Source organism: Molossus molossus, unplaced genomic scaffold (genome assembly GCF_014108415.1).
Source record: "Molossus molossus isolate mMolMol1 unplaced genomic scaffold, mMolMol1.p scaffold_m16_p_1, whole genome shotgun sequence".
NCBI classification, from domain to species: Eukaryota; Metazoa; Chordata; class Mammalia; order Chiroptera; family Molossidae; genus Molossus; species Molossus molossus.
The window spans coordinates 67,738,822-67,763,428 of record NW_023425344.1 but is presented as its reverse complement, the minus strand read 5'-3'; the positions used below and the strand labels follow the sequence as shown (position 1 = coordinate 67,763,428).

Genomic DNA, 24,607 nt, shown 5'->3' with positions numbered 1-24,607 from the left:
TACTTCACAATAAATAAAAACACTCCATAATTACTGCAGCCTTCTTTCCTTCACAGGAAAGAGAAGGAACATATAATGTGTGTCTCATGGTGAGCTCAACATGACTGCTAGCTCCATTTCTCCACTTTCCTTTCTCTCCTAGTTCCCAACATTCCTGCTTCCAGCTGAACCTGGAGACTAGTGTTGACTCTACCTCCTTGGAGAAAACCAGGGGACTCGCCACCTAAGGGCATAATGGTCCCCACCTTCCTGAGCCTATTTTGACTTTGTGCCCACATAGTCTCTAAGTACTATATAGACAGAAGGTAGAACTTGCTATCTCAATCAGCACAATCTATTTAACCATGATCAGTGTCATTCATATAGCACTAGGCCAATTCCAAATCAATATATGAAAGATTCCTATCACACCCTGGCCACTTTGGCTCAGCGGTTAGAGCGTCAGCATGCAGACCAGAGAGTCCCAGGTTGGGTTCCCGCTAAGGACATGTACCTTGGATGCAGTTTGTCCCCGCCCCAGGTTGGGGTCATGTGGGTGGCAACCAGTTGATGTGTCTCTCTCACATTGCTGTTTCTCTCTCTCTCTCCCCTACTCTCTCTCTCCCACCCTATCTGAACAAAAATGCAAAAATGTTCTCGGGTGAGGATAAAAAAAAGATTCCTTTAACATGATAAAGTACAAAGACTGACCACTAAACTATCTAAAGTGAGAAACGGGCTTTTTTATTGTTAAAACTCTGCAAGATCTCATTAATTTAACTTTGAAAAGAGGGGGGAAGAGCCTTACAACTCTCTTCCTAACAGTATAAACAACTAACTCTCCCCAAAAGTTAACAGGCTGAGATGCTATTGTAACTAGACATCATGGAAAGTTCTCAGACACACTCAAATTTTAATGAGGAAAATCACATTCCTTTTGATAGTCTCTGAATCCATTTCAAATGTTTCCATTTCAAGAACTGACAGAGTAACAAAGGAGAAAATAAAACTTCCTTCTTTTTTAAATTGTTTACTGATTGCTTGATTGATTTGAGAGAGAGAGAGAGAACATCAATTTGTTGTTCCACTTGTTTATGTATTCATTGGTTGATTCTTATATGTGATCTGCAACCTTGGCATATCAGGACGATGTTCTAACCAACTGAGCTACCTGGCCAGGGCTAAAACTTCCAATATAGCAAGCCGATTCTGGTATCTAAAAAAAAACAGCATAGTGGCTTTACCTAGCTGGTAAATCACTTGGGGAATATAAACAAGCTTTAAATGGGACCCAGAAAAATCTTACAACTATATCAGTGAGCTAGAGAATTGGCAAGAAGAATAAAACTCCACATCACTACAAAATTCCACTCCTATCCATCTATCACTGCCTTATACATAACTCAAACCCATGCGTTCCGCAAAAAAAAATTAAAAGTCTCCAATCACTGGAAGGTATTTGTACCCATTATATTAACAAATGGATATTCACACTCACCTGGAAATGTACTTTATTGCTGGGGGAAAGTGTGGTAGTAAAGGATGAGCGGTATCGTAAAGGGTGCACTTTAGAATCTGCTTTACATTTTAATTAAGTGGGAGAGTTAAATGGTGGAGGGGGGAAAGGAAGGAACACTAATAATGAATGACTGACTCATGGACCTGGTGATACCACTTGTTAAAGACAATGTTCTCAGGCAACTCTCATGATTTTTGCCGTCATCCTATAAATGGATAAAACTAATGATACAGTTTACTGAACTAAAGTTGCTGAGTCTACTACAACTCCCTTTGGAGAAGATCTGCTGCATGACACCAAATCCACTCTTAGTTCTGTGAAGCCTGATACGTAAACATTTTTACCATTCAAGTCATTATTTTATTCTCTAACCCTAAAATTCGGCAATTTTTTTAAAAAAGAGGATCACCGTGCTCTGGCCAGTTTGGCTCAGCGGTTACAGCATGGGCCCACGAACCAAAGAGAGTTGCAGGTTTGATTCTGGTTATAGGAGGCAACCAATCGATGTGTCTCTCTCACGTGAATGTTTCTCACTCCTCCGCCTCCCCCTCCCCCCACTCTGTCTGAAAATAAATGGAAAAATATCCTCAGGTGAGAATTTAAAAAATAAAATAAAGGTGGATCACTCTGATCTTTATTTACCCAACCCAAGCCACCTCCCAAGCTCATACAGAGCATGGCAAAGTAACAAAATAATAAAACCTATGAGACATTTTATTTATTTAATACATTTCTACACTATGTGCCTACCACATCATGCTTAACACTAATATACAAAGATGAATAAGATACTAACTCTTAATAAACACACAATTTCACATCATATATCATAATAAACACTAGAGAAAGTCACTGCATCATGGTAACAGCCATCGGCAGATGTGAAGGTGCTGAATTCATAAAAGAAACTATAGGTCATAATATGGAACAAAAATAAGACTCCATGATTCCACTTTAAGGTGTCAAAAGACGCAAATTTGTGCACAATATGAAATCCGTCTTGGTGGAAGACACTATGTGTTGCTTACCCATCAGCTATTGTCCACTTCTTCCTTGTACCAGAAGCCTCAGGGATACTGGGCCCCTCCCCACGCCTAGGAAATGAGCCTTGACTGTGCCAATCAGATGATTCTTATTTCACTTAGGCATACCAGTGACTTCTGTAAATTGACCTGTAACCCAGACCTAGCCAATGAGACAAAGGAGAATGTATGCTGGAGGTTGCTGGGAAATATTCTCCCAATTTTGAAAGGTGACATGAGAATAAACTCCCCTTCCTGACAGCCTTTGAATACAGTTGTATGAGGATGCGATGACTGAAGCTGTGATAGTTACCTTATGTCCGTGAGGGGACAAGCCCAAAGAGGAAAGTCAGCAAATGAAGATGGCCGAACAGAAAGACAGGAAGCACCTGGGTGCTTGATGTGCCCCTGATTTAACCAATCCTAGAAATTCTCTCTAGACTGCCTATGTGAGATCATAAATTTTACTCATTGTTCATGCCATATTTAGTTTTAATACTGTATTCTGTTACTTGCTTCGGAAAGCCTCCTACTCGATACAGGCCCATTAAAAAAAATGCAGGGATCAAATGGGTTCAGACTTCAGAGTGATCTCTTCTCAGGCAACTGCAGAATGCAGAAAGAAAAACCTTCTTTCAGGTCATTTACATCTCCGTCCAAAGATTCACCCCATCAGAGCTAACTGGAAGCCTAAAATAACTGCCCACAGAATTCAGATTGCACTCTATTTTCTGAACCCGTGGCAACATCAAATCACCTGACTAATAGTTGCCAAACCACTTCAAGTCCTCCAGGAGCATCACAAAGTAGCCTTTGGTGTACTATGTGGTCCATAATGGCCTAATTTGCTTCTCTATCTTTGCAATTTTGGACCAGAATGCTGGAGGCAATGTTAACCATGACGTAGAAATAAGATATATGTATGCATATCCATATATGGATAATCAGTTTTTCCAGTGCCCAATATATGCAAGTTATTTTCTTGGGACCAATAAAGTAAAGGACAAAAAAATTTTTTTAAAATAAAACAATGTCCTTTAAAACTCAAAATACAAAAATGAGCATAATATGTGCACTCTCTCTTAACGACCCTAGCTTACTTCATTTCACTGAATGTATATACCATTAACCAGATCCTACAGTGTTATAAGAACCTACAAAAATGATCAACAAAATTATATAATATATATTTGTAATGAATTAATTTGTTAATATGCTGGAATAGTAGGAACAAAAAAATCATAATGAAAATTAATACAAATTACTACTACTACTAATAATAATAATAGCTGGCACTGAGTGCTTACTCTATGCCAGGCATCATTCCAAACACTTGACAAACAACTTTTATTAAATTCTCACAATAACCCTAAAACTGGTAGATAATATTATTACCCATGTTTTACAACTAAGAAAACTGAGACACAGAGAGGCTAAGCAACTTTCCCAGAGTCACACAGCCAGTGAGTGGCAGAACCAGGGTTCCAATCCAGAAAATCTGGCTCCGGAGTCCATGCTCTTATTCATTATACTGCCTCCATGATGAGCTTACACTCTAAATTATTATCATTCACAGTAAGTTTTTCATCTGCTATGAGTCATTTAATAATCATAACAGAAATTGCAATACATGTCTTAATAATGAGTGAATAAAAATTATTCAAAGTCTGCAAGGATATGGACAGCATATCTGTTGAAGAGTTACCAAAGATGTCAACATTTCATTCTATCAGGAAGATAAAGACTCCAGTGGCTCTTGAACTGTAAAATATCAGCTGACTAGACATACCCCATCCAGACTGATAACTTAGAAACATTTCACCTATTCTAGATCTATCAAGATCACAGATCACCAAGCTAGACAAGAGATCATCAAAATCGCCAAATTACGAAATTGTTATAGCAACACAAAAATTCAGAATTAAAGGGTAGAATTACTGAAATCATGGAACACCCCTGGAGCATTGACACAATCACCAAAGCTGGCCCTTCTCTGAACTGCTAGAGCTCAGTCCCCTCCCAAGCTCACAAAACAAAGATAAACTTGAACTGGGTATAAAAGATGAGATTTGTTAGAAATCAGAATTCAGCGTTGTTGGTGATCTGACTTAGACCTAACTTCACTACGACTCTTACTTTGACACACTTAGGACCTTCATCACTTGCCAGGCACCTGGTAACCTGCACTCTGTAACCTTCACAGGAACATTTCTTATATTCCCACCTAGGCTCTAAACTGCCACAGGGTAAGCTTTGCACAAAAACATGTTGTGTTCTGACAATATCTAGAACAAAAATGAGGAGCCTATTAGTCTCAGTAAATATCGGCTGAATCAACGACTGAGTGATAAGAAGAATGCAAGGAAAAAGGAACAAGGAATAACAGACAAATTGCAAGGCAAAATGTATCAGCCTAAGACATAAATTATCATGTGTTCTTCTTCCCCAGATTATCTGAGTCTCAAAAGAGTATAAAATAACAGACTGACAAGCAGTCATCTAATTATTTTAAATCATTTTTTATTTTTCAGTTACAGTTGACATACAGTATATTTGTTTCAGGTGTACACCCAGTGATTAGACATTATATAACTTACTAAGTGATAATCCCAAGAAATCTAGTACCCACCTGACACCATACATGGTTATTAGAATATTATTGACTATATTTCCTATGCTGTACTTTGCATCCCCATGATTATTTTGTAATTACCAATTTGTACTTAATAATCCCTTCACCTTTTTCCCCATCCCCTCAATCTCCCTCCCATCTGGAAACCATCAAAATGTTCTCTATGTGTCTGTTTCTGTTCTATTTGTTCGCTTATTTTGTTTTTTTGAGTAAATTGTTGATAGATATGTATTTATTGCCATTTTATTGTTCATATTTTTATCTTTTTTTCCTTCTTCTTCTTAAAGAAGACCCTTTAACATTTCATATAGTATTGAGTTGGTGATGATTTGCTTTTCCTCACTTTAATATTTTTTGTCAATCCCTTCTGTCCTGCAAAGTTTCTTTTGAGAAACCAACTGACAGTTTTATGGGAGCTCCCTCCTAGGTAACTAACTACTTGTCTCTTGGTGCTTTTAAAATTCTGTCTTTGGGTTCAGTTCCCGCTAAAGGCATGTACCTCAGTTGCAGTTTGTCCCCGGCCCTGGTTTGGTCATGCAGGTGGCAACCACTCGATGTGTTCCTTTCAGGTCGATGTTTCTCTCTCTCTACCCCCCCCCCCCACTCTATCTGAACAAAAAAAATGGAAAAATGTCCTCGGGTGAGGATAAAAAAAAAATTCTGTCTTTAACCTTTTGCATTTTAATTGTGTCTTGGTGTAGGCCTCCTTGGGTTCATCTTGTTGGGAACTCTCTGTGCTTCTTGGACTTGCATGTCTATTTCCCTCACCAGGTTAGGAAACTTTTCCATCATCTTCTAAAATTTTTTATTTATTGGTTTGAGAGAGACAGACATACAGACATCAATTTGTTGTTTCACCTATTCACACATTCATTGGTTGCTTCTTGTATGTACCCTTACCAGAGATCTAACCTGCAACCTTCGCATATCAGGATGACACTCTAATCAACTGAGCTACACTGCCAGGGCCCATGATTATTTTTTCACATAGGTTTTCAATTTCTAGCTCTCTCTCTTCTCCTTCTGGCAACCCCATGATGCAATCGTTAGTATGCTTGAAGTTATCCCCGAGGCTCCTTATACTATCCTCGGTTTTTTGTATTCTTTTTTTTTTTTGCTGTTCTGATTGGGTGTTTTCTACTTCCTTATCTTCCAAATCACTGATTTGACCATCTGTTTCATCTACTCCACTGTTGATTCCCTGTAATGTATTCTTCATTTCAGTTCATGTATTCTTCTTTTCTGACAGGTTCTTTTTATGTTTTATAGTTCTGTTTTTATGTTTCCTTTCTCTTTGTTGAAGTTCTCACTAAGTTCATCTACTCTTCCCTTAAGTGCACTTTATAACCAGTGTTTTGAACTCTGCATCTAGTAAATTGCTTGTCTCCATTTTGTTTAGTTGTTTTTCTGGAGTTTTGTTCTGTTCTTTCATTTAAGATATGTTTCTTTTTCTCATGTGGCAGACTCCTTGTTTGTTTCTATGTACTATATTAGGTAGAGCTGTTATGTCTCCAGGCTTGGCAGAGTGACCTAATGTAGTAGGTGTCCTTCCTATAGGGTCTAATAGCACAGCCTACCTGTTCACCTGAGCAGGGCACTCCACCCCACCCTGTGGGCTGTATACACCCTTCTGTTATATATGAGCCTTTATTGTTGTTGGTACCTCAGATTTACCCCCAGGCTGACTGGCTTTGAAGACTGGCTGCAAACACCATGGAGAATCAGCTGTGCAGCCCCCACCCCCCAGATCAGGACTTAATTCAGTGGGGCTCTTGTGTCCACTGAGTCTGCCCCTTGAGTGTGTCACTTGTAGAGGTGGTTGGGTGGTGCTTCGAAGCAGTCTAAAGCTGTCTACGAGGTATGCTGGCTCTGGGGACACCCAGGGAGTGCAGGACAAAATCAACTGCTGCCTTAGAGAGATGCAGGCCAAGGTCAACCACTGCTTTAGTTCTGCCTGGGGCCTCCCAACAAGAGCTACAAAGCGATCTGCAGATGGCCGCTACTTGTGCTAGGTTTAGAAGTGCCCAAGTAAGACCAAGCAGTGAACCAAGACCAGCTACCGCTAAGGCTGGGCTTAGGGGCACTTAGTGAAAGGTATGGGACATGCCGAGGCCAGTTGCTGCTTGTTTGAGAGATTTTAGGAAAGTCTGAAGCATGAGCCATAACAGGCCATTCGTGTGGAAAAGCCACTGGAAACAGCTTGGGTGGGCCTGAAAGTTGGTTAGGGCGGGGTCTCAGAGAATCACCAGAATGGGGCGAACAGTGATAGGTAGGCTGATGGAGACTGAAATGTGACATCCACCTGCCAGCTCTATTGGGGAAGGGCTCAGCAAAGGAACAAAGGCCTCTGCCAGCACTTCTGTCTGGGAGAAAGCTGTCCCTCCATCTCTGCCCTGATGCCCAGTAATTCAGTTCCTCCCATTATGTTCCTGGGGCCCTTCAAGCTGCTGCTCCAGTGCTGGAGTTCAAAGGGAGTGGGTCTGGGTAAGTCCACATGCCAGCCCTTTAAGAGGAACTGTCTGAGACTCCAACAGCCCTCCTCTCCCTCAGCCTCAATCCCCGCTGGTTTTTACAGCCAGACGGTATAAGGACTTTTCTTCCTGGCACTGGAACCCTGAGGCTTAAGGGCCTACTGTGGGGCTGGGACCCCTTGCTCCTCAAGGGGGACCACCACAGCCAAGATATCCCTCCCAAATTTTATCAGCCACAGGTGGGTGTGAAACCAGCCCATTCCGTGTCTCCACCCCTCCTATCCGTCTCCATGTAGGATTTAAAGTCATCTTTAAATCCTTAGTTGTAGAACTTCCATTCAGCTATATTTCAGACAGTTCTCAATAATGGTTGTTCTATAGTTTAGTTGTAATTTTAAGGTGGTTGTGGGAGGATGGGAGTACCACATTTACCTACACCTCATCTAATGATTTTAAAGATGAAAAGCGAATTGTGTCTCTGTACCTTTAATCAAAAGCACCTTGATCATATTTGGTATTTAACCAGTAAATTAAAGAATAAAATCTTCTTTTTTGTTTCTTTTGTAAGGACTGGGTGTTAAACAAGTACAACAGTTTGAGAATATTATTCTATTGAGTCTTCTGATCAACCTGAGGTTAAAAATATGTCTGTAGGATTATTAAAACCAAACTGTCTGTCAGTATCCAAGCAAGACTCAAACTAAACTCCCTTTCCTTGTCTCTTTACATATACCTATAATAATACTGACCTACTTTAGAGGACTATCATGAGGATTAATCAGCTTAAAAATGCTAAGTACAGCCCTGGCCGGTTTGACTCAGCGGTTAGAGCGTCAGCCCGCAGACCACAGAGTCCTGAGTTCGGTTCCCACTAAGGGCATGTACCTTGGTTGCAGTTTGTCCCCGGCCCCAGTTGAGGTTGTGTGGGTAGCAAGTATCTCTCTCACATCAATGTTTCTCTGTCTCTCTTCCCCCATCTCTCCCTCCCGCTCTATTTGAAGATAAATGCAAAAAAATGTCCTCGGGTGAGGATAAAAAAAAAATGCTAAGTACATTTGTAATAGTGTCAACAATAAAAAAAAAAGCTAAGTACATCAAGATAAATAAAGCTTATAATATGTAGATATAGTTAACCACATTTACAATTAACAAATGTGCCATGATACAAGCCACTGTGCTCTAAATACTGCAAATGTTTTAAGTCACAAATAACACCTCACATTAAAGATGCTCATTAATAAATACATATTTTCTAAAACATTCAAATATCTTTAAAGAAATAGGCTGAGTACCATAGAAAGAATTACTTACAACTTTGATTAAGCACACCAGAAAATAACACTATTAAATGACATTTGCTTCCGATCCCTAGGCTTCTGGACCAGAGCTGTCTACTCAGCTATCACAAAAGTCAACACATCTCACCAAGTTTGATTGATACCATTATCATCATCATAAGAAAGGGTGTACAGCCTCCCAGACCAACTGCCACTCCTAATGAGGAAGGTACAGAGCCCCTAACAAGTATAGAGGTAAGATCTGAACACTTCCTATGACACCTTCTGTCTTTCACAGAGTTACGCCCATGGTTGTTTAAACAAGCACTTCAATAACAGGAAGTCATTGTAGGATTTCTTCTATTTCCTTTCAGCTCAGCTAGTTTGCTTTTAGCAAAAGCTGATTGACGTAATAGAGTTATTAAGTCCTTCAGATGCCAGAAAGCAAATTGATAAGCTAGTTCAACGTGTTACTTCTACCAGGATTAGTAGCAACCACTACTCTGGGAATTGAGGCTTTTGAGATGTTCTGCTTTATAAATCTCATCTATCAAACACTGCAGAGCTATTACATATGGTGATTGGCATTATGGAAATGCTTAGACTGAATACAAAATGTGAATGTGAATTGGATTAAATTACCTTCAAGAAAGAGAGAAACTAACCCAGGAGAAAGTAAAAGCAACCAGTCACAGATATGAACCCCACAGGGTTGCACAAAAATGTGAGAGTCTGCTCATAAATTGTTATCCTTGGGGTTTGCTATGAAAAGGCTTCCTGGGATATCGTGCAGAATTTTAAAATTTTAACATAGTCAAATTAGATTAAACTAAATGCACCCAACACAGTTCTTGTCTACTCGTGATAGGAAGAAAGGTTAAAGGTTTACAGTAATTCAGACACCCCTAATAACATTAGGATTAGTTTATGCTAATACCAATATGGGAAATCAGGGTAAATATTGGGAAAGGAAAACTGTCCACTTAACTGAAGAGTAGTATTTACAATGTGGCTGGGTGGGAATAAGAGAAGTATGGTAAACTAAGGTAAAATTTTTCAATTTTCTCTATAGGCAACTAGTTCCTATTTTAGCTTAATAAAATAATTCAAGATTTGCTGAAATGTTAAGTTACAGATTAATCACTTTACTTATAAAAAGTCATCATTTAGAAGAAACTCATGTTTTGTTTGCTTGCTTTATTCAAAAAGGCTGCTCTGGCGTGGCTGGCTCAGCAGTTAGAGTGTCAGCCCTCAGACCAAGGGTTGCAGGTTTGATCCTCGGTCAAGGTCATGTACCTGGGTTGCACGTTCAATCCAGGCCCCGGAACGGGTTGTGGAAGAGGCAACCAATCAATGTGTCTCTTCTCTCTCACATTGAGGTTTCTCTCTCTCTCTCCCTCCCCTCCCACCTTTCTTCCCTTCCACTCTATCTAAAAATTAACGGAAAAATATCCTCGGGTGAGTATTAACAAAAGAAAAGGGGGGAGGCACACAAGTCTTCCTATAACACAGTTCTGTAACGTATATCTTAGGAAATTATGAGGTGAATTAATGAAGAAATTAGGAATAATCATACAATGTCCCAATCACTGAAACTATCCCTGATTTCAGGGGGAGGGGGATAAGGTTGATATCACAATGTAAGAGAGAGCATGAAGAAGGAAAAAGTCATGTGGGAGAAGAATACACAAAACAGCTATAATCCAACACTTTTTTTTTTTAAGCTGGACATTGAGTGTAGATGGAGTTTGGCATTCTGCCATGAAAAATGTTTCTGGGAATCACAGGCGTCTTTGCCCTTGGCCAAAGCACAAATAAATGAGCCATGGACACACTTAAGCTAGACCCTAAGCTGCCTGACACACTGGAAAATATATGTGCCTGCATAACTAGGAGATTCAGTCCTGGGTATGTCCTTGAAACACCCTCTCCCCTCCACACAGGGAAGTTGGTCACACAGGGCAGTACTAAGGAGAGAAATGAGAGTACAAGGAAAGCACAGTAGCCTCAGGAGCAATAAAAGCAATTGGAAACTATGAGATGATCTCAAGGGAGAAAAAAAGAAGAAACTGGTACAAGCACTGTGGAGTGCTTTGTATCACTGCTCTGTCACAGGTACAGGATGCCTCCAAAAAAAAAAAAAAATGCATTCATGTTCCTTGCAAGTGTGCCACTCAGAGAAAAAGTATAAAATACCATTATAAACTGATAAGTGATGGTTGGCATGACAGACTCAAGACATATGTTCAAATAGAAGAATTTCATCCTGATACATTACCTATACCACCACCTTCCACCTCTCCTTCTCCTCACTGTTTTTAATCCTTCATACTACATAGTCCTTTGGTCTGCACAGTGATGTCAACTTGAAATCTCAGACTTGCCCACTATCCCTAAAAACATGTCCTCTGGGGAGGTGGCCTTCTACCAAGCTCCCTCCCCAAATACCACAGCGGTTACCTGGGGTCAGCATTCCTGTGGACTGGGGCCAGCACAGGCTAATTGAACAAGGTCTGTCTGTCACACTCTTTCCCTCTGTGCCTAGCAGCTCTCCAGCTCACAGTTCTCATAGACACATATAGAAATCAAGCTCATTCTCTTTTCCCACTCATTAAAAATAAACCCAAATGGCACCCAGATTTAGAATACACCCATGAAAAAGTAAAAGAGGAGAGAGAGGTGTCCACCCACATAATCTTTCCATTCAAAGAGGAACTATTCTGTAGCTGCTATGGAGTTTATAATTAACAAACAAGCTTAACCAACAACAGAAATTCCTGCAATCTATTGTAATTTACACTAGAACCTTATTTATTCCAAATTTAGATGATAAACATCGGTTGGATTCCACGGTTGAAGCCAAAAGCCTTCTTGGCACACCTCTAGCTCAAGTCTCTTGCAATCACTCAGCCTTGCCTTTAGAGAGCACTGACCTGACCCAACATACAAGCAAAAGCAGAACGGCTGCTCCTCATTCCCAGAGGCCCACGAACCACCCACCACTAGCTCCATGGAGCTGTGTCAGAAGGCTCCACTGGCAGAACATCAGATTGGACTCAGATGTGTTCACCACAGTTCCTTCCACAGACCTCTGTCATTGTGGGACTACAGGGATTTTGTTTCCTTTCTCACCTGCCACCCCAAGTTGAATTTTATCACCCCGGATTCTAAGACAAGAGTATGCAATGTGGCATCCTGAGTGACCAGCTCTGCTGGGACACTATCTGACAGAAGGCAGAGTCACAGAGAAAACAGGAGGGCAAACTGCACAGGCTTCATTTAGCTTTGTGGAGTCTTCTTTATCATTTGAAGCTACTTCAAGAGCTACACTAGAACAAGAAGTCTTCTCCTTTTGCAGGAAAGAGAATTGAGGCTCTGAAATATAAAATCAGAGAGACGTAATGCCTCCACTAAGTTTGTCTGACTTGAGTTCACCCTAACCATGTTGTCTCTGCAGGAGTAATGGAAAGATCTCCTCCTGGTCCCCAAAACACTCCCTTCAAAGGCTGGCCAGGGTATACGCAAGTCCTTCCAAGATAATTGGTGTGAAGTGGGCCTAAAGGGTCCCTAAATCCTGATGGAATGTAGATATTCTCAAAAGAAGGAGCATGACATTGGGCTGTGACCTGCCACTGACACCTCTGTAACACTGGTTGTTAGACACTGGCTCTCACCTTGGCAAACAGAGCAAGAGGAGGAGCTTCATGTAAGACACAAGTGAGTTTTAAAAGAGGAGAGGGAAGAAGACCTTGGTTTTTAATCTCTTCTAATATGAAAAACAATTTTTAAAGTAAAAACTTTTCCGCTTCCTCCATAATAGTTCTATATTATACCTTTGTAATATATTAATTGATAAAACATAACGAATAGGATTTAACTCAATTTATGAATTGGTGACACTGTTAACTAAAATTTTATTTTAGTGAAAAACATGACCTTCTCACATTTGAAAACCTGTATCAAATCAGGTGCATTGTACATATGAACCATGCTACAAACCACTGCCTTGAAATCCCAAGAGTCCAAGGCCACAGGTCCAGAAACCCCTGATTAGAACACTGGGTACTGCTGCAGATGAGCAGGCCTGGTGGGATGTGGCAGGGAGGGTTCCCATGAGGGAACCCGAAAGCAAAGAATGGGGGAAAGCCCATAAATCATGTTTCACATACTTCATAATTCTACTTAAGACCAGCCCTGCAGCCCTTTATCCTGTGGTCAACATAAAAATTAATGGTAAGTTAATACTGACATTTCGGCAGGGGAACTATGAGATGCAGCCACTTGCTATGGGAGGGAACATGAGAAAAGAGAGAGAGTGTGTCACAGAAAAAATTAGCTCATCCTGACACCAAAATGATTTGCCTAAATAAACACAAAAGAGTAAAATCATCTAGAAAAAACAGTAAGACCGTCCTATAATAAAGCTTTGGTATCTTGATTTGATTTGGATTAAATAAAAAAGTCAACAAGTGCCCAGCTGGTGTGGTTCAGTGGTTGAGCATCGACCCATGCACCAAGAGGTCGCCAGTTTGATCCCTAGTCAAGGCACATGCCCAGGTTGTGGGCCCAATCTCCAGTGGGGGTCATGCAGGAGGCAGCCAATCGATGTCCCCTCTCACTGAATGTTTCTCTCTCTCTCTCCCTCTCCCTTCCTCTCTCTCTAAAATCAATAAAGAAAAAAAAAAAAAGTCAGCAAGTAACAAAGAAAATGGCACATGCCATGCTAGTATGACAGATACAGCATGGTCACAGTTTAAGACCCTACCTTATCATTTCTCACCAAAAGGAGACTCATTTAAACATCATCACCACTACTCCAAATGTAGTTGAAATTCAAGACTAAGGAAGTACCTCACAGATAGTTCTACACTATATATACACATACTGAAGGTCAACCTTAGATCCTTTAGACAGAAAAAGTAAAAGGAAAAAGAACTTAAACTAATGGACTTTAAATATACCAGCACTTGTTATCAATAAATGAAAGATCCTAAAACTTAAGGAGTCTAATTAGTCCTCTACCTTTCCAGCTTCTCCTTCCTCACTTACCCTCCATTAACAGTCACACCACAGTAGTCAACATTCCCTCAACAAGGACTGCACCATCATACTCATCTGTTATCACTGGGGACTGCACCATCATACCCATCTTTTATCACAGCATGTTCTTCAACTTACCTCACCACATGAGCTCCCTGGAGGTAAGTCACCACTATCTCATTCAGTTTGCACTCACAACATCAAGTACAGTGCTTAGCCCAAACTGCTTAACAAAAACATGTTGCAGAAATAAACGAATGAATAGCCATTTAGGAGGAAAAATTAGGGGGAAATGCTTCTGATATTGATTCTATAAGGATGACCTATTCACAAAACAATCACAATTAGTATTTAATTATGGGAGAAAACTCTGTTTCTCTAACTCTAACTAGTCAGCTTCCCTCCCCTGATAACTAATACAACATATGTTGTCTAATAAAATGAGAAGGAAAAGTCTGGTTTTCAATCAAAAGGCTTGAATTAGACACAAAAGTTCCACATAGAAGGGGATCTTACACCATTCAAGGAGCCCCCCTGAAAGACAAACACTCGCTGAGGAACCTCCTTCCACCAGCTCTCCCAGCTCCCCAGCCTTTCTCACCAGGCACCAAAGCAGACAAGGGGCACTCACCTGGCTTGTTTCCTTCCCTCTCGTGGCCCAGCTGCCCCTTGGTATTCAATCCACAGGTGTAAACCTCCCCATCCTCCAGCAGGAACACTGAGTGGTTTCCTCCACAGGCGACTTCCTTGACACTTCTGTCTGATATAAATCCATACACCTGTGGCTCAGCCACAATCCCTTGTAGGTTAGTGCTGATTCCAGGCTGGCCCAGAGACCAATATCCCCAACATAACATTGTTCTTATTCTTCAGGGAGTCATGTAGCCTGGAAAAGAGTTTTATAAAAAAAAAAGTTTTAAAAAATTGGTCAGAGGAAATCACATTGAGCAATAAATGTAATCAATTAAAAAAAAAAAAACAAACCTCTAATATTCTTCAGATACCTTGCATCTCAAAAAAATACATATTAAATTTTTTTTCCTTTATTGATTTTAGAGAGAAAGGAAGGGAGAGGGAGAGAGAGATAGAAACATCCATGAGAGAGAACAATGATTGGCCGCCTCCTGCATGCCCCCCACTGGGGATCAGGCCACAACCTGGGCATGTACCCTGACAGGGAATCAAACTGGCGAACTCTTGGTGCATGGGTCGATGCTCAACCACTGAGCCACATCAGCCAGGCTCAAAAAAATACATATTAATATTGTTGAAAGTAGTCATGTTATAATAATAATGCTATTTTTTGTGTTTTAGTTAAGAGTTTAAAAAACATTTCTAAACAAATTTTGTTTGTGTAAATGGACTGTGAACACAGATAGAATATGGTTTTCAGGTCACTGATGAGGAACTGAGTACAAGAGCCTTTCTAAAACAATCTTTGCAAATCACATGGTAAGAAGACTTTTGAAATTACCCTCATGACTTTACCTTGTCCTTTATCATTGCACTTTTCCTGTGAGTTTTCTACTTACTTAATTTTAAAAATTTTTAGGTAGCCTACTGTTAGCTTGGATAGTAACTCACCACTCAAATGAAAATGAGAAATGGAGCCCTGGCCGGTTTGACTCAGCAGTTACAGTGGCGGCCAGAGGACCAAAGTGTCTCGGGTTCGATTCCTGGTCAAGGGCACATACCTGGGTTTCAGGTTTCCCTGGCTGTGGTTGGGATCATTTGGGAGGCAACCAATAAATATGTCTCTCTCTCTCTCCCCCCTTCTCTCCCTTCCACTCTATCTAAAAATCAATAGAAAAATGTCCTCAGGTAAGAATTAACAAAAAGGGAGAACAGGAGGGGGAGCTACGATGGTACATTGACACAAAAACCTATAAACAATGCTCACAGCAACTTTATTCATACTAAAAAATGTCCTCAGACATGGATACACAGACTGCAGTATATTTATATAATGGAATACTACTCATCAATAAAAAGGAAAAGGGGGAGGGGAGAGACCATGACTGAAATGTACTTAATGTAATAGAAAATTGGAACTCAATGTGGTAGCAACCTTTCTGAAGAATGAAGATTAGTTTTTAAAAATAGGAGACTTGACTTGGGGTGGTGAACACACAGTACAATATACAGATGATGTATTATAGACTTGTACACCTGAAACCTATATAATTTTATTAACCAATGTTACTCCAATAAATTTAATTAAAAATAAATACAAAGTTACTCAAGGGTGTTATTGATTGTTTTTTATCTGTCTAATATCTCTCCCTTGTTGTCCTGTAACAAACTCCACCCCTTCTTGCACAAGGGTGAGCATGAACCTGGACAAACCAGAGAACACCAACCCTAAGCTATTGTGATTGGTGTGGGAATAGGTTTATACTTCTAGCTGAGACAACGCCCAGAACCATTAAGTTCCATGAAGTTCTGATGAAAGAATGCTTCTGAAGTATAACTGAGACTACTGGAAGCTACCTTCCCTGTCACATGGAGGATACCTGTAAGACATTACAAAGCAACCAGCCACAGAAGTTCAGAGATAAGAGACAGAAAAAGTCCCAGTGATATTAATTGAGCCTTGGATCCCCTCTTGCCTGGTGCCAACACCATCACCTTCACTCTCAGGTTCAATTTACAGTTGTTCTTCGTTATTTGCAATTCCATACTTCTGAATTTGCCTACTCACTAAAATTTATTTGTAGCCCCAACATCAACGCTCAGAGAATTTTTGCAATCATTCCCAGACATATGCAAAGAGGTGAAAAATTTGAATCACCCTATGCACATGTTCCCAGCTAAAGTCAAAGAAGATGATGCTCTGCCTTCTTGTTTCAACTCTCAAAAGTGGTCTTTTCACAGTCTGTTTAGTGCCATGTTTTTCACATTTTTATATATTTTTTGGTAATTTTGATGTTTAAAATGGCCCCCTAAGCATAGAGCTAAAGTACTACAATTAGCCATTAAATTCACCTAGCCACTTGCCTTGCTTAGATTCCATGATTAATTAAGCAATCTTAAATAACTTGTTTTCCAAAGCAGATCCTACTATGCAGAAAGAACACTATGACCAGCTGGCCAAAGCATCCCAAGCTTCTTGGCATTTCTACTTCTCATTTTTAATTCAGCATCCTGGATCTATCAGCTTCTTATAAGTTTGTTTAGCATGAGTCAGTCCTTGAGGATCAGCTACATTCTGAGTGCTTTGAACAACTGCAAGCCTGAGTAAGCAGCCTGAAGTATGGCCTCATCTTTAATTGACCAATAGAAACCATTTATGAAAACGCAAATACAATTATTCTTTAAAATCCTTCCCACCTGAGTTATAATAATGAAATCTTCAAACAGTCAAATAAAAAGTACTTACTAAGAGAAGCAACTAAATGGCAACCACAAATAAGCTGTATGCCTATGAATTGATTATTAACCCTAATAGGAAATCTAGTCTAGGTCATCATGATGCTTGGCCAAAACTACAACAGGAGGCACAAAAATCATCTCATTTGCAGGGAAGAAGTTTAGTGCATTGAAGAGAAACCAGCCATTAATACAGCTTTCACCTATAAGTATACTCTGGTGGAACCCCCATATCTAGTAACTAATGGTGTCCATGAATTTAAAGATCCAGTTTCAGCAGTGTTCTTTATCACTTGGCATTTGCTATGGTGGGTTCTCCTACCCACTTTTTCTCATGCACTGTCTCGAAGTTGCTTCTAGAGAAGTAGAATCTTTTATCATGAAAGGTGCTAGAGAATAGAAGACTCCAGTCTGGCTCAGAACTTATACCAGCCACCTTGGCTGTCCCAGGCCAATTCAGTCCCAGCCCTTCCATTTCCTGCCTCTTATTTCCCCATCACAAAACAAGAGAAAGAAAGACCAATGTTAGTTCCCTCAGGGTCACACCTGTACTTTTCCTAGTCCTTCTCATCTATTTTTGGTAAAAGATTCAGGAGACTGTTAGCATGGCATAAGGATCAAAAGGACTAAATTTCAAGCCCTGAATTAACCACATGTTAGCTGTGAAACCCTGGGGAAAATATTTAGCCTCTCTAAATCTGCTTCCTGTCTCTAAAGTGGGGAAAAAAGTGACAGGGTTGTGAGGAATAATGACACAATGCATGTAAAGAGAGCTAAACATGGTACCTGGCATACAGTGTAAGTTACCAATAAATGTCAGCTCCTGCAGTCACTGTTACTCCTATTTCCAGTGCTCTGCTCTGAGACCTCAGCAAACAGGATAGTTCTCAGAAGAGGCTGGGGGGTGGAGGTTGGGTGTGACTCCTTTCTTTTGTGGTTAGTATTAGCTATGTTCTGTCAAACCTGCATTACAGCAAACCAGCACTACCACCATCTGCCATCACGTTCATGAAGGGGATTTGAAGTTGCTAGAAGAAAAGTTTTTGCATGTATTTTCTTTTAAATTCTGGGGAGGGCAAGAGGGTAGATAAATGTCTTTTTATCAGTCCTAGTAAGATGAGTGCAAAAGACAAACTGCAGTTCCTAAACTTTGTCTTAGGAATCAGACTATGCACACAGCAGCCTAACAACCGATTCTTATTCCTTTGGTTGAAAGTTATTGAAACCTATATAACACTCAGATAGTTCTTCTAATGTTACTTATAACAAGGACATGCTTCCTTTTAAATATGCTTTGAAGCCATTACCTGAATGGTGTATGGGAAAAGGAGGATCTTTTTCAATAGCAGGAAAAGACAATGTCCAAGGTTTCAGTGCTCTGCAGGCAAGCCCCAAATCCAAGCTTTAAATGCATTTGGTGCCAAAACTCAATGCGGAATTAATTCCAGTGACAAAGAAGATTCATTCTAATGACATGCTTTATTGTCCAAAATTTTACTACCATAGGCAGAAATGGCACAATTGGGAAAATGGGTTTTAAACAATGGGAACCTACTGCTCACTGTCTTCTCTCTCTCTTTTACTTCATCTGGACTTTGGTCCTCTGACCCTTGCGCCAACCCAAGAAACAATCCAACCCTTCCTCTGCTGATCCCAGCACAGGTAGCACCTTCTTCCCTACTTGGTGCTGGGCTTCGTTAAACTAGAAGAATGATCTCTCCTCTGTCTGCATCAGCTGTAGTGTGTCTTCAAAAGACACTTGCTCAGAATGGCAAGAACTGAAAAGACTGACAGTGGCCAAGTCAAGGATATAGAGCAACCAGGACTCTTCCACACAGCTGGTCAGAGTATAAATTGGCATTGACCACTTTGGGACAAGATAGAAGGTAATAACTTTGGGGGCAGTAGAGATGGAGGGGTACAGTCTGGAAGGAGCACAAGGAAAGCTTCGATAGTATAGCTGATGTTCTGCCTTACATTGTTCTTTCTTAGCATATATATTACATTATGCTTACAAATACTTCACAATGAAAGAAAAGAAAAAGTACAGGATCACTGCTTCTTTCATCTCATCCACCACTTCCCTGTTCATGCTCAAACTGCGACCTTCTCCGTGGAGGGGACCAGGTTTTACTTATCTTTGTATTTCTAGTTTTCAGCATAGTACATTAGCACAGTAGATGCTTATTAAGTGCCTAATGAACTGAACTCATATCTGAGAAAATCATAACTCCCACAATCTAAATTTTTAAGTTTTGTTTTCCAGGTAATGTTAAATATAAACATTCCCTATGCAGTGACAAAAAATAATTTCCTCCAGCCCTGGAAGGTTTTGCTCAGTAATTAAAGTGTCAGCCCCAGGACCAAACAGTCTTGGGTTCGATTTCTGGTCAAGGGCACATACCTGGGTTGCAGGTTTGATCTCTGGCCCAAGTCGGGGTTGTGAGGGAGGCAACCAATCAATATGTCTGTCTCACATTGATGTTTCTCTCTTTCTCTCTCTCTCCCCCACCCCCTTCCTTCCACTCTATCTAAAAAAAATCAATGGAAAAATATCCTCAAGGGAGGATTAACAAAATAATAATAATTTCCTTTATTCTAAAATGCACTCTCCCCTCACCACATTTTAGCAGATCTTAAAGTAGAATGCCTTTAACAGTCCAAGCTGTCATTAAAAAGTGGTGTTTCTCAAGGCTAAAACTGAGGAATATAAGCTCCATGAAGGAAGGACTGAGCCTCCTCTGTTCATGTCCCTATCCCTAGAGACTAGAATAGTGTCTGGCACATAGTAAGGGCTCAATAAATAGTTGCTGAATATAGAAAAAGTAATAACTGCTATTACTGTAAGCCTGCTATACATCTGAGTCTGTGCTAAAAACTTTACACAGATTATTTAATGTGCCCTTAACAGTAACCTCAAGACTTAGCAAGGTTAGGTCACTTGCCCAGGAACATGTAAATAAGTAGCTAAAATAAAAACTAAGTGGCAAAGGCAGGATTCTAACTTTTAGGTAACCAGAACCTATGTTAGCCAGAGACGGGAAGGGTGAGTGAAGCAATCGCAACAGAGTTAGCCAGTCTTCCCTCCATGTCCACCCTGACTTACAATAAAACTAGTTCACTTACTGGTTCACACATAAAAACACATGTCCCTGACACCAGCAAGTTCCATTTCTAAATGCAGAAAATGTCTAAAAGAGGTAGAGATCACCTATTAAGGAGACCTTAAAAGTCCATTTAATCTAACCTCTAGGCAAGAGATTTACATTCCTAACCTCATTTTAATGGCAGCTGAGGCCTTCCCGGGCCAAGCAATCTTGGTCCTCTGAGAAGTAAGTGGTTAAAGAAGAGACTGAAAACTAGGTCTTCTACCTCCTGGGCTTACCTGGTTCTCTTCACTACATCGCAGCAAAAGAAAGTCATTAAGGATTTGTTAAGGTCCCTCCCTAGGCAGCTTTACTAACCTGAGTTCTTTCTATAGATTATCTTGTTGAATCCTCTTATCAATTCTGTAAGTTAGACATTATCTTCATGTACAAAATGAGGAAACTGAGGTTCAGAAAAATTAAGTAACTCACCACAGATCATACACTTGGCATTTGGACTAGGAGCCAGAATGGTTACCCCTCACCCTACAGATCTGCAAGTTAAAGAAATAAAAAAAATTAGTACATAACTTTATAAAGTACCTTCATGTTACTGAAAACAAAAGAAGTCAACTTCTGAAAATAAGAATATCTTTAAACTATGCAAGCTTGAATATGCCCCAAACATTGTATCTCAAGACTGGAGTTTGGTTAAATACCAAGGAGAACCTCTAATCAACTAAGAAATCAACTCTAAAACTGAACTAGTGATACTGATAGCACTTTTAAAAAGTCCAGGCATTTGTAGCAGATACTAAAGTAAAAATGAAATTATTTGTAAATCCCCCATTTAGGTTAAAAAGATAAATTTTTGAAAATATAATTTAATTTTGTCTGTTTTCCTCCATGTACCACAAATATTATAGCTTATTTTGCCACCACTGGTTTTGAAGACTTTCTGGTATTTTCCTTTCCTTCCGACACCACATCCTCTTTCATACAAAACAAGATGAGACTGAGACCTTCAGCCTCTCAAAAGGAAAGGCCCTAGCCCTGGCCAGTTTGGCTCAGCAGTTAGAGCATCAGCCTGTGGACTGGAGAGTACTGGGTTCAGTTCCCGCTAAGGGCATGTACTTTGGTTGCAGTTTGTTCCCCGGCCCTGGTTGGGTCATGTGGGTGGCAACCACTCTGTGTGTTTCCCTCACATCTATGTTTCTTTCTCTCTCCTCCCCTCCCCCCATCTGAAGATAAATGCAAAAAAGGCCCAGGGTGAGGATAAAAAAAAAAAAGAAAGAAAGAAAAGGCCCTAAATGATTTTTAAGATATTATCATAACTTTATTTCTATCTTATGTAGAAAATCCCATTCACTTTGGAGAGTATTACTTTTATTTCTTAAACTGACTCAAAACTATCTTGTATCTCTAGTAGGGGTGCAACTCTATGTATTAACTTTTTTAAATTATTATGCAAATCTTAAGAAATTCAAATCTGTTACTCAGAATGAAATGCCATAACCAATAGTTCCTACCACACCATTTGGAACATTTTAGATTGTTTGTTTTTAAAAAAAATAAAAACCTAACTGTGTACTGGACAAGTAAAAAACTGCATGTTAATCAATTTTTTTTTTTTTTTCATGCCAAAATTGTTTTTCCAAAGAGGTTTCAAACCTTCCTCCTTGATTTCTGAACACTTTCTCCAGAAGGTTCCTAACTCAGTGTGGTCAATGATGTGTAATTAATCTATTTTGCTTTAAAGGAGGGTTAAATATATTACTCCCTTTTTCTTATTTATGTCATTCCCCTTCCCCCAGGGTAAAGGAAAGTACAAAAAGAGAGTGGCACAGTGATCTGCCTACTAAAACAAGATCCCTCTCTATCTGGTCACTTCATTTAAAAAGGCCATTAACCCACCCTGGCTGGTGTGGCTCAGCGGTTGGTGCGTCAGACCATGGACCACGGAGTCCCGGGTTTGGTTCCCGCAAGGGGCACGTACCAAAAAATAAATTAAAAAGGATATTAGTCCTCGTTTTATTTCACTTTTCTTCTCCTCAGTGTGGAGTTAAAAATCAGCTCACTAGACTTTATCAGATTATCAAACGAAAGGTTCTAGAAATAGCTTTCTATTTGTGGAAAGAGCCGAAAACACATAAAGCTGGAAGAGCTACTGAATCTTCTTTCCTAAAGTATTCCGTGTGTAACGAATGCAAAAAAAAAATCCTGGAAGGCTTCGCTCTGCATTTAAGGTACTTCCTAACGTGGCTGATTTAAAACTAAAGTAACATGTAATCAGAAAACAGCTAGAAACAGGAGCTATTAAGAGCAAAGTTCAAATACATATTCCTCAGGGCCCACTGTGCATATTCCCCAAATCAATGCACAACTGCTTTAGGTGCTGTCTCTACCGCACTCCCCGGCTCCTCTGTTTCAGGGTGACACACGCTCTTCTCTGGGAGTTGTCCTGGTTTCCTCACTCCATACCTTTACAAATGACTCAAAGTGCCATCTGCCCCCAACCTCCCAGCTCCTGACACCCCCGCGTCAGTCCGCATACTTAACGTGCGCACAGGCGCGCGCGCGGACACGCACACACTCTCCCGCGCGCACGTGTCCACACACACACCCCACCCCCCTCGCCCGGCTCCGCCCAGGAGGAGAACTTGGGCCAGAGGAGCCTGACACGGCCTCCGCGAGGTGGGTGGTGCCGGGCGCCACAGCCCCACGGGCGCTGGCCCCACCGGTGCTGTCACCGCGGACGCTGAGCCCCACGTCCTCAGCGCAAACTCCTCGCTGCCGCTGGGGTTCCTTCAAACACGGGGCCTCGCCGGCTCCCATTTCGCCGGGAAGCGTCCGCGCCCCTCACCGCCAAGGTGTCTCGGGAGCCCCAGAATTTAAATAAGGACAGGAGAGGAGGAAGAGGAGGATCCTCTTTTTTACTTTCCGCGTCGCAATTCCTTCAGGACTGCGAATAACCGAGTCAGGGTTGGGGGCGCTCCGAGTTTTAAAGCTGCTCCTGGCCTTTCAGGGCGCGGGGGCTCTTTTGATCAGAGGGTGAGCCCCGAGAATGCCAGGGAGGTGCACAGGAGGCCCAGAGGCGCCCCGCAGGCACTGCAGACTCCCTGCCCGACCTCCCCGCGCTCCCAGCTCCGAGTCGTTGCGGCTCGCACCCTGCAGCAGTAGCTGCCCCTCCAGGAGCCGCGCTCTGACAGCTGTGCCCTGTGGAACGCGGCGGCCGCACGGCTGCGGCTCCACGGCGCCCTCCTCCCTGGAACCCCGACTCCTGCCCCACGCACCTTGCTGGGCGCCGAACTGCCCCTCGGGATTCCGACTGTAACAGCCCCTCTGGCCGGACTCTGGGTTTCTCCGTTTTCGGCGTCACAATAATAAGGAAGTTTCCCCGCAAGCCTGCGGGTGGCGGAATGCGCCGGTGAATGACTTCCCACCTGTCCAATGGGCGCCCTTCTGGGGAGGGCCGCCACCAATGGCGGCCGCGGCAGGGTCGAGGGCGGGGCGGCGGGGTCCGAGGGCTGGAGGCGGGGAGAGGCCCAGGGCCGGGAGGGAGGAGGGGGCGGCTTGAGGTGACAGGACCCGCGGGTCCGCCAAGGGGACAGCAGCCAGCCGATGGCCAAGATCCGATTGCAGGACACAGAGCGTTGGCGCGAGAATAGGATTGCTTTTCACTGGCGGGGAAGCGAGCGAGGCTGATCAGCGATGGTTTTTTTAGGTCTGGGCGAGGGTCTTATTTATGCAGAGGTGACCACAAACCTTGGACACGGTGGCAGGGGGAGCTTGCAGGGGGAGCTAGCGGGGTGGGGGTGGGGGGAGCTGAGGATGAGTGTTTTATTCCACGGTGCAGCAGTCTTCTATTTCACTGGCCTTGGGAGGACTAGAAGAAGCGCGGAGCCGAGTGGTGGGAGAGGCAGGAAGGAGGTCGCGAGTAGCGAGCGGGTCAAGCTGTCAAGGCAGCAAAGAGGGTTTGGGGAGGGTTGGAGGGTGGCGGCAGGGGGAGCATGAAAAGAAGTCAGAGTCGGAGACCTTAAGTCCTATCATCTGAAAGATACCGTGTGGCCTAAAAACCACAAATGGACACAAAGGTTTGTCCTTCCTGACGCTGAATTTCAGAGCTTACGTCTCCTGAAAGCAAGGTCAAAATGCTTTCAGAGTTCCCCCCTAGTCCTTGTCTGATCCACAGAAAACCTTTTGAAGTAAACA

The 24,607-nt window shown here is 41.7% G+C and overlaps 1 protein-coding gene and 1 long non-coding RNA gene across 7 annotated transcripts in view; one reads left to right on the top strand and one right to left on the bottom strand.

The window, feature by feature from the left end:
- The window catches only part of LOC118630631, a 33,654-nt gene extending 20,223 nt beyond the window's left edge, over positions 1-13,431 (top strand). Inside the window, exons 3-4 of the long non-coding RNA XR_004959666.1 lie at positions 8,996-9,155; positions 11,727-13,431. This is a non-coding gene — a long non-coding RNA (uncharacterized LOC118630631). The remainder of the gene's footprint in view (positions 1-8,995; positions 9,156-11,726) is intronic.
- The window catches only part of HERC3 (HECT and RLD domain containing E3 ubiquitin protein ligase 3), a 117,675-nt gene extending 93,864 nt beyond the window's left edge, over positions 1-23,811 (bottom strand). For 4 of the 6 annotated variants that reach the window (XM_036262428.1, XM_036262417.1, XM_036262437.1 and 1 more), the window contains exons 1-3: positions 23,689-23,811; positions 20,888-20,949; positions 14,572-14,826 (exon numbers count right to left, since the gene is read on the bottom strand). In XM_036262428.1, the coding sequence (XP_036118321.1) occupies positions 14,572-14,797 (226 nt within the window). In that variant the 5' untranslated portion in view covers positions 14,798-14,826; positions 20,888-20,949; positions 23,689-23,811. The remainder of the gene's footprint in view (positions 1-14,571; positions 14,827-20,887; positions 20,950-23,688) is intronic. The other 2 variants (XM_036262457.1, XM_036262423.1) reach the window with 2 other exon arrangements.
- Positions 23,812-24,607: the final 796 nt, after the last annotated feature.